This window comes from Ranitomeya imitator, chromosome 2 (genome assembly GCF_032444005.1).
Source record: "Ranitomeya imitator isolate aRanImi1 chromosome 2, aRanImi1.pri, whole genome shotgun sequence".
In the NCBI taxonomy this organism is placed as follows: domain Eukaryota; kingdom Metazoa; phylum Chordata; class Amphibia; order Anura; family Dendrobatidae; genus Ranitomeya; species Ranitomeya imitator.
In genome coordinates this window covers 465205675-465216214 of record NC_091283.1, presented here as the reverse complement: position 1 = coordinate 465216214, position 10540 = coordinate 465205675, and the positions used below count along the sequence as shown (strand labels likewise).

Genomic DNA, 10540 nt, shown 5'->3' with positions numbered 1-10540 from the left:
CACACAGGGTTAATGGCAGCGCTAATGGATCGTGTTATGCCGCGATGTAACGCACTCCATTAACGCTGCTATTAACCCTGTGTGACCAACCTTTTTACTATTGATGCTGCCTATGCAGCATCAATAGTAAAAAGATCAAATGTTAAAAATAATTTAAAAAAATCATCATATACTCACCTTTCGGCGCCTTTCCCGCTCCTCGCGACGATCCGGTGACCAGTCCATGCATTGCGATCTCGCAAGATGATGACGTAGCGGTCTCGAGACTGCAATGCACTCTTGAGACCGGAGCGCGCGAGGAGCGTCGGTAAACGCTTCCTGGATCCAGGGGCAAACGGAGGGTGAGTATATAACTATTTTTTATTTTAATTCTTTTTTTTAACAGGTATATGATGCCCACATTGCTATATACTACGTGGGCTGTGCAATATACTACGCGGGCTGGGCAATATACTACGCACGCTGGGCAATATACTACGCGGGCTGGGCAATATACTACGCGGGCTGGGCAATATACAACGCGGACTGTGCAATATACTACGTGACTGTGCAATATACTACGTGACTGCAATATACTACGTGACTGTGCAATATACTACATGACTGGGCAATATGCTACGTGACTGGGCAATATACTATGTCGCTGGGCAATATAGTACGTGACTGGGCAATATAGTACGTGACTGGGCAATATAGTACGTGGTTGGGCAATATAGTACGTGGTTGGGCAATATAGTACGTGGTTGGGCAATATAGTACGTGGTTGGGAAATACAACATGGCTGGGCAATATACTACGTGGGCTGTGCAATATACTACATGGACATGCATATTCTAGAATACCAATGCGTTAGAATCGGGCCACCATCTAGTAAATACATAAGATCCATACAGTATGGGGCATATTTGGCAAGGTAAATACATCACAAATAAAACTGTCTTTCATGACTTGCATCATATTCAATAATATATTTTAAACACTTTTTACGTCTTGTTCAACAAGGCGGTGTTGCTCAATTAAAATAAATGGGCATGGCCTCACATAAGACATCGTACAACAAAAAATTAGCCAAAATTGTGGCACTTATTTCTGGCATAAAGAAAGCCAACTAATGTGTGGTGTAAACTCAGACTAAACCGTCTTAAAATTAGATTAGATTTATAAATCAACATGAAAAACTAAACAATTTGGTGCATTTTAACTCTGTCTAGTCTTTTGGCTCTATCTAAATATTAGGTAACGTTGATAAATATACCCCACTGTGACTTGGGTATTCTTTCAGTACTTTTTTTTACTTTTTTGTCTGCTTGGAATATTGTTCTGTAACCTTAATATAATGCCTTTACAGCAGCCTATAAAAGCACAAAATCCCCAGAGAGGATAGTTGGGGTGATGGTTTATCGCTGCAGTATAATTGCTCATACATAAGACAAAGCTTGTGGCACAAATAAAGTGACACTAAGGCAAAGGTTTTTACAGTACCCGAGTGTCTTGAAATAATTAAATGTTGGGTGGAAGGGCTAAAAAAGTATGTTGTTCTAAGGCTTGCTTTCTATGCAAACAAAAAAACCAGCCCTCCTAGCCATTCCAGTGCTGCCTCTTTATTGATTCCCATTAGTCTATGTTTACATGCTCGCAATCTACCTCTACAACACATGACCTCTGCAGCTAATCACTGAGCTTAGCTGTATCTTTACATCAAATGTCATGTCTGCTCAGCGATTGGCTGCAGCAGTCATGTGCCATAGATGTGATGTCACCCCTGCCGCTATGTCAACAAAGACCATCAGTGAATAGCGAGCAATAGGTGATGTTGAAGTTGTGTTATTTTCCATAAAGATCAAACTTTGAGGAGATCAAGCTTTAAGGGAAACACCACTTTAGCCTTATAGCGGTGAAATGCTACATTGCTGAAACAAATACTATATGCAATTTTGTTGTAATGTACGATTTTTCCTTAAATAGATGACAGGACATGTGGTAATGCAGTGGTTCTTGGCTAGAGAATGCTAATTGGTTACTACTGCCATGTACTTACGACACTGTGGCATGTTTGTGTTAGGTGGTCCATCTCATAGTTCCTCCCCATATTCCTCCATCCTAGTGATCAGTGGGGGTCCCAATAGTTGGACCTTCATCAATCTAACAACTATCAGCTATCTCTTTAATGCAGTCACAATTTGGGGTCCCAGCTAAGTTGTAGTTTGCAGCTACTTGATTATAGATGAGGGATCCAGGTGTTAGGCGCACAGAAACAATATTAAAAAATCATCCAAAAATGAAAAAATATTTAAAAACATGTATTTAAAACCACAATGTGTTTTGAATGCGAACAGCCTTCCTCAGGTGTCTGGAAGACCTCAAGGATAATTATCTCATTAGCTTTTCAGACAGCTGAGGAAGGCTATTGGCAAGCGAAACGCGCTGTCATTTTAAATAAATTTTTAAACCTTTTCTCCATTTTCGGATGAATTTTTTCTATTGTTTGGGAGCGCCTAGCACCTGGATCCCTCATCTCTGATTGCTCTCTGCTGGAATTTATCCTAGAAGATTTCCTTACAGCACACCAGGTCAGCTGCAACTACACTTGCTTCTAACACACGTATACGGAGTTGTGCCCTATCTGCATTACTTCACCAGGTGAGATACTTTACTCACCATTATGATTTTAATTTCACACTTATTATGCTCAGAAAGCCCTACCATTTCTCCCTTTCCTGCAGGGATTATCCACATATCATATATAAGCTACTTGACTATGAACATGTAGTCGTGGCAACTCCAAACAGGCCACTTGTTCTAGCCACATTATAGTGGTAGGCTCCAAAGCAAATGATCAGGCTATAATACTTCAGTGACTTATGTAGGTTAGATGACATGTATATATTCTGTAATATGCAATGTCCCTAAAGATTTGATACAGATGCAGTATATGGATTTCTCCCCAGGAGCGGAGAAGAAAAGACTTTGTATTTATTAATATTCATGTATAGATCAGGGAGATTGTACATTTCTCTATAGTGTGACTATATGAATACAAAAACTTATCACAGTTTGCATAGTTGAAAATCATATTTGTAATAAAATACTGATTGGTTGTATCATCTGAGGCAGTTACATGGTAAAGACAAACTGTAAGAAATGGTCCACATTAATCAGATTTTTCCTGAACTTGTGTAATGGTAGCTGTAAAGGGGACGTGTCACTCAATTCATGCTGCCCAAACCACAGACGGCATGAATCTGGGCCTGACCGCACGATTACAGCCAGGTATTTTCTCTCTTAAATGTTTCATGTAAACAGATTGAAGAGGGGGCCGGGGACTATAGGGAGAGACTGACTTGTCCGGCTTCTTCTCGCCCCGCTGTAGTTGATCGACAGGTCTCTTCTATGTTTGTGCATAGCCAAGGACCTGTCAATTAACTGTAGTAGGATGAGGAGGACCCAGACTAATTGATCTCTACCTACAGGATCCATGTGGTTCTTCAAACTATGTTCTATCTGAAACAATGCAGAAATTAAAAGAAAAACATATCAGGCTGCCAGGCTCTGATTCATGCTGCTCATGGTTTGGGCAGCATAAATCAAGTGACAATTTCCCTTTCACCTGAGATTTGTTTTACACCATCCATGTTTTCTTCATAATCAAACAGAAATTGCTAATATGCTAAATCTGATGAATTCATTATCAAAAAGGAGACACACGTGTCTTATAATGGCTGAAGAAACGTTTACAATAAACATTACCTGGCAATATGATTCTTTCAGATCATAATTTTTAGTTTAGACGGATTACAACAAGACACCCCGTCCTCTGGAGAAAGTGCCCCATTGATCACGTGATTTCACCTGAATCTCCAGCAATGAGCTGATATCGCTGGAGTGAAATTTCAGCTATCCAGACATTTATATAATATTACGTGCCAACCCAGATTTTTTTCATAGGAATCTTGGTGAATGCCATTTCACACTGAAGTTTTAGGCTATGTGCACACGTTGCGGATTAGGCTTAGGAATTTCTGGTGTGGATTCTGCCTCTCCTGGCAGAAAACGCACCTGCGGATTTGTCGTGTTTTTTGTGCGGTTCCGCAGTGGTTTTTGTGCATTTTTGCTGCGGTTTTCTTGCGGATTTGCTGCGGTTTTTACCCCTGCGGTTTTCTATAATGGAATGGGTACAAAACCGCTGCAGATTCACAGAAAAGAAGTGACATGCTACTTCTTTTAAACCGCAGCGTTTGCATTTTCCGCAAAGTGTGCACAGCATTTTTTTTTTCTCATTGATTTACATTGTACTGTAAATCAATTGCGGATCTGCAGCGTTTCTGCACTGCAAAAAACGCTGCGGATCCGCAGAGAATCCGCAAAGTGTGGACATACCCTAACAATGCATTCCTAGCTGAGGCCCTATGTATGCACAATGTTACCTTTAACTAAAGCACAAAACTGACATATTTATCACATATTATTAAACACCTATAGCTGCTATAGAATTATCTAACTATAACCAAGCAACAACACCCAACAAATATTTCCTTGACAGCAATTTACAACACGTATGTAAAATCATGTGCAAACCACACAGTGTTCAGTCCAGCAGCTCCATCCACCGGATCAGTCCCTGCTGTCAGTGGCTTATTCTAGATTGTGAGTGATGATCCCGTGTGACCCCAGAAGCCGCAGGCTACAAACCTGAGCACACATTTATTGTATCCGGGCCATTTTCTCCAGTAAAAGATCGCTAATTAATACATTAGATGAAATGGATCCAGCTCTGCTCACAGTCTTTTGGCATTTTAAGTCTATGGCTCTTTGATATAAAAGTATAGTTTTTACCATAGTTGTTATCCCAATAATCTTTGCCAGCAACCTGGTACCTTATGGCAAATTGGACCACAGAGCAAATTTGCTGGAGGAAGGGTGGTAACGGAATAACAAAGGCAAATATATCTGTGCCAGGAACAACTGTGGCGTCGCTTTTTTGCCAAGTAGCTTTTGCTTCATAATGAGTTTTCCAGTTGGTGAATGAATACCTCACTAAAACCATTTTCTCAAAGGCAAGATTTACCACTCGAATGGTGCCAGAAATGCCCAGCTCTTCCGAGCTGGTAACCTTCTCTAAGCAGACACAATATTGATGGAGACGCTCCGGAAAATCTCCACCCTCCACAGGCTGTTTGAAGTCGGGCTCCAAATATTGGATGGAAACTTCGAAATCTTGACTGCAACACAAGTCTGAGTTGATGGACAACCGGGAGAGAACATGGAGAGGGATGAATGGATTGTCCCCAGTGTTGAATACCTTCACTTCAGCCAACTCCAAGCCAAGTGAATCTGCAAACCTGACTTTCTGGCACCGAGGCCGACATTTGGCAGCAGTCTTTCTCTCCGGAGAACTAGGCAGAGATTTTGTTCTGCGCCGCATAATAGGCCGCAGTTCTGGGTCGCAGCTGTTGCTCACCTTATTCTCTGGCCGAGGTGGCAGGCTTGATCTGTGTTGCTCTTTGATTAAGGAAACTCCTGGTGAACCAAATCCTTCTGGCAGTTGTGCATGTTGGTAAAGGTTATTGATATAACTTATGCTGCGGGGGATACTGAGCTCAGCTTTTTCTTTGCGAGTTATTATAGAAGGATGCATCGTGAAAGACATGATGAGTTGAAAATCGTCACATACTGGAATTTCTCCAACAGCTTTCATTTCCCATGTTGCTGACCTGTGAAAAGTTGAAAGCAGCAGATACTTTAGTCCCAGAATGTGAACAAATGCTCCTCTAAGGGTATGTTTTCACGTTCAGGAAACGCGTTTTGACGCAGCGTTGAGCCGCGTCAAAAACGCAGCATCCAGATGTTACAGCATAGTGGAGGGGATTTCATGAAATCCCGTCTCCACTATGCATTAAAAGACGCATGCGGCATACCCACAAAAACGCACATGCGGCGCGTCTTTTAAGAACGCAACATGTCCTTACATTGCAGAAACAACGCAAGGACAGCGCAGGTGACCTGCCAGTGACCTCAGGTGCAGATTTGGTCAGGATTTTACCTGCATAAAATCCTGACCAAATCCTGATGCAATCCTGAACGTGGACACATACCCTAATTCCAGATCAGTAGACTGCATGAGGGTTAACGCACCTTTTCCATTTCCGGGTGTAGCTGCAGCAGTCTGCTCATCACACCCCTAGCCTGGGAGGCACTGGCAGCAGTCTGCTCACACCCCTAGCCTGGGAGGCACTGGCAGCAGACTGGTGACACCCCTAGCCTGGCAGGCACTGGCAGCAGACTGGTGACCTTATGAATGAACACTCCCACCTGACAGACAGCAAGCAGCATTGGAGGAGCAGCAGTCACAACTAGCTTACAACCTTTCTGTATGGGGAGGGCATGGGATTGTATTCAAATGTCCTTTCTGGTGATTGGATCAGACAGTGCACGGTCACACTGTGCTGACCCAGCCTCCATAGGGTAGAACCTTTCCTCATTCTGATGCCAAGAAATGGAACCTTGCAGAAGCAGTTCTTATCCAGTCTTCAGATTATATACAGCCTTCAGTCACTCGGTACCAGTATGATGTAGCCTAGGGAGTCCTTTGAAACGTATACGTGCCTCTTGGCATGCTCACCAAAGTGGATTCTAGGAAACGAGCAAGAGCAGCTGCACATCATATGTCACAGCTATGTGTGCATTGTCTCAGGTATCAGCAGCTCTACTGTGGCAGGCACTACCCATAATCCTCTGCTCTGGGAATGCCAGCCCTGTCCCTTTGAGGTTGGAGGGGAGGAGTGATGCGCTTTATTTACTCACCTCATAGCAAGACCATCTCCCTGTGACAGCAGCACAACAAATGGTGGCAGGAATGGCACATGACGGAGATGGGCAGGCAAGTAAAGAGTGCACAGTGTGCTGATACTGTGTCTGTGCACAGGGTGTGTGATGTCGGGATGGATCTGTTCTACATTTTACAATAGAGGGGCTTATTTCCTGCAATCTGTGATGGGATCCCAAGTCCAGGATTGCCAGTTGATAGGATGCCCTGCATGGTAATGTAAATGTTGGTATCCTACATGCTTCGTCATTGCTGTAGACTGAGCATGGATATGGTGATAGCTGTGTTTTCTGTTCTCTCACTTTTAATATGACCATATGGTGCACATGAAATCAAGGGCTTATTATTAGGATTTTAGTCCAGGTTTCCTAAAGCCTGAAACATCATTATTGGGAAACCGCATTCATATTAAAATGTTGCAGTAATCAACATTAAATGTTGATAATACATGTAAAGTACACACTGGTCATCCTCAAAAAAGTTTTGGTTTGCATTACGTTTAGGGCAGGTGCAGACGACCGTATGTTCTCCATCAGAGAAAAACGGTCCAACTATGCTAATCCGATTCTGATCAGAGATTGCTCAGAGTGGCATCCGTTTTTCTAGGATGTGGAGAATAAAAAAAAAAAAAGTTTCTCCATTCAGGCTGTTCTTGAAAATCTCCATCTGATTATTGGAAGCAATTCATGCATGCTGCGATATTATTCATTTGACCATTTGGAGGAAAAAATTGGATATGTGCACAGCCCAATAGAATAACATTGATCCTAGTGCGATCCGATGTTTTGATGGATCGCACTCATACCGAAACTAGATTGTCTGCACGAACCCTTAGGGTATTTGTCCACGTTCAGGATTGCATCAGGATTTGGTCAGGATTTTACGCAGGTAAAATCCTGACCATATCTGCACCTGAGGTCACTGGCAGGTCACCTGCGCTGTCCTTGCTTTGTTTCTGCAATGTAAGGACATGCTGCGTTCTTAAAAGACGCGCCGCATGTCCTTTTCTGCAGGTATGCCGCATGCGTCTTTTAATGCATAGTGGAGACGGGATTTCATGAAATCCCCTCCACTATGCTGTAACATCTGGACGCTGCGTGTTTGATGCTGCGGCTCTACACAGCGTCAAACACACAGTGTTTCCTGAACGTGGAAACATGCCCTTAGTGTAAGTTGCTAATACGGAAAGTCAGATTAATTATTTCATTTTCCCACAGTTAGGTTCTACTGTATAATGAATTAAGATTTGTATTTTTAATCAAATCTTTTAGATCTGTCAAGATGCCCAATTCTGAATGCAGCATGTGACACTCGCTGATTTTAGCAGACTGCCTCTTATATATTTTTTATGTCACGGTTGTGCAACGTTTACAGCCAGCAGTTGGGAAGATTTAACATATTTTCCCCCTTACCACAACAGCACCACGAGAGAGAGGGTACGCTACTGGGAATGGAAACCTGTAGATAAAAAAAGAAATGTCTCCTTCCCTAGCGTCAGTGCTTTCTTGTCCCTATGGGACATACCTGGAAGTAACTGCCGTGCTGCTGGAGCTCTTTCTTTGACTTGCTTTAGAGAACACTCTTAAGGCCGGTTTCACGCGTCCTGATATTTCTGGTACTGGGAATAAAAAACGGTACTGGAGATGACAGTGTCCTTGTGTGTAATACTTGCGGCACACGTGAGCCGCATCAGTACCACACGGACAGGTGCCAGGGAAGAAGCACTACAATAAGAGCTGTTCCCCGGCGCCGGGTGCTGAAGACGGCTCTCACCATTCTCCCCTACTCTGCTGGTGATCAGTGAGAACAATGACAGCTGCTGTTGCTAATAACAGTGACAACAGAAGAGGCTGATTGGAGGATTCATCACCCACCGCCTGCCCTATAAGTAAATAAATAAAAGAAAAAAACAGCGTGGGTTCCCCTGTATTTTCTATAACCAGCCAAGCAAAACTCACAGCTGGGGTCTGCAACCTTCAGCTGTCAGCTTCAGCAAGGCTGGTTATCAAGAATAAAGGGGTCTCCATGCTGTTTTTTTTTTTTTTAATTATTTAAATAATTAAAAAATATGGCGTGGAGTACCCCTCTCATTTTTGACAACCAGCCTTGCTGAAACTGACAGCTGTGGGCTGGTATTATCAAACTGGTAACGCTACTTTCACATTAGCGCCGTGCACTGCACGTCGCAATGCGTCGTTTAGGAGAAAAAACGCATCCTGCAAAATTGCTTGCAGGATGCATTTTTTCTCCATTGACTAACATTAGCGTCGCATTGCGACGCTTTGCCACACGTCGCAACCGTCGTGTGACGGTTGCGCCGTGTTGTGGCGGACCATCGGCAGCAAAAAACGTTACATGTTTTTTGCTGGGTTGTGTCCGCCATTTCCGACCACGCATGCGTGGCCGGAACTCCGCCCCCATCTCCCCGCAACTTACAATGGGGCAGCGAATGCGCTGGAAAAATGCATCCGCTGCCCCCGTTGTGCGGCGCTTGCACAGTATGCGTCGGTACGTCGGGCCGACGCAGTGCGACGGCCCCGTACCGACGCTAATGTGAAAGTAGCCTTAGGGGCCATTGATATAGGCACACCCAGCCTAAAAATGGCAGCCCGCAGGTGCCCAGAAAAGGTTAATCTATTAGATGAGCCAATTCTGGCTCTTTGCCCGGTTCATCCCACTTGCCCTGTAGCGGTGGCAATGGGGGTTCATATTTGTGGAGTTGATGTCACCTTTGTATTGTCAGATAACATCAAGCCCACGGGTTAGTAATGGAGAGGCGTCTATAAGACACCGATCCATTACTAATCCTATGGTTACATGGTAAATAAAGACACAGCCAAAATAAAGTCCTTTATTAGAAATAAAACAAAACACAGTTTTCCATTTTTATTAAAAAATAGAATACACAGTTAGGCTACGTCCCCACGGTCAGGAATCAGCAGCGCTTTGGACGCAGCACATGTCCGCTCTGTCCAAAGCACTGCTGGCTTTTGAACGCAGGTGATTCCGCAAGTTTATTGGTGATATTTATCATGCGGGGACTGAGTGTCTCCACAAGATAAATAGACCTGTTGTGGTCTAGAAAGATGCGCTGCATGTCTGTCTCCGCAGGAAAGCTGGAGGCGTCCGTGCACGAATAGTGGAGATGGGATTTATTGAAATCTCATCCACTGTGCTGTAACATCTGGCCACTGCGTTTTGGACGCTGTGTATGTTCGCAGCGTCCAATCCGCAGCATTTACTGACCGTGGGAACATATCCTTATACTCAAAATATATATATATATATATTCCACTGGTGCTAGACACAAGGTTCTTTGGGGGTTCTAGCTGCCTGTTTGGGTGACAACAACCACCTGTTGTCAAGAAGTAAAAATTAGAATAAAAATAGTAAAAGTCCAAAACAGGTCTAAGAAACCAGTTGCTATGCCACTAGTGGTATAGCAAATCCTCAATTAAAAAGAACGTATGTCCTGATATGGAAGTGTTCCAAGGGCCAGTACAGACCCTTACGTTACCTGATAGACCTCACCATAGGTACAGGAGTGATGTCACTACCTTAACTAGTAGCGGTATGCACCGCGTAGGTCAACCGGCAGTGATTCTTGCACACTTGCCACCGGCCAGGGCAGCGTTCGTTCATTATCACTGCCCAAACTAAGCCCCTTCTAGCACTTTTGAACTTCATCACAATTGTCATCCTTGGACCAACATGAAG

The 10540-nt window shown here is 43.6% G+C and overlaps 2 protein-coding genes across 4 annotated transcripts in view; one reads left to right on the top strand and one right to left on the bottom strand.

Moving 5' to 3' along the window:
- Positions 1-2933: 2933 nt before the first annotated feature.
- PPP1R3D (protein phosphatase 1 regulatory subunit 3D) lies at positions 2934-6330 on the bottom strand. Of its 2 annotated transcripts, none has more exons than XM_069751214.1 (2): positions 6093-6330; positions 2934-5711 (listed from the first exon to the last, which is right to left on the bottom strand). In XM_069751214.1, the coding sequence occupies exons 1-2, from the start codon at positions 6116-6118 to the stop codon at positions 4751-4753; spliced, it is 987 nt and encodes a 328-aa protein (XP_069607315.1). In that variant the 5' UTR covers positions 6119-6330; the 3' UTR covers positions 2934-4750. The 2 variants fall into 2 exon arrangements, with proteins under 2 accessions (XP_069607315.1, XP_069607316.1); XM_069751215.1 differs by having other exon boundaries at positions 6133-6330.
- Positions 6331-6592: 262 nt separating this feature from the next.
- Positions 6593-10540, top strand: part of FAM217B (family with sequence similarity 217 member B) — a 62413-nt gene continuing 58465 nt past the window's right edge. The window contains exon 1 of one of the 2 annotated variants that reach the window (XM_069751211.1): positions 6593-6691. In XM_069751211.1, the coding sequence (XP_069607312.1) occupies positions 6612-6691 (80 nt within the window). In that variant the 5' untranslated portion in view covers positions 6593-6611. Of the gene's footprint in view, positions 6878-10540 lie in introns of both variants that reach the window. The other variant, XM_069751213.1, reaches the window with a different exon arrangement.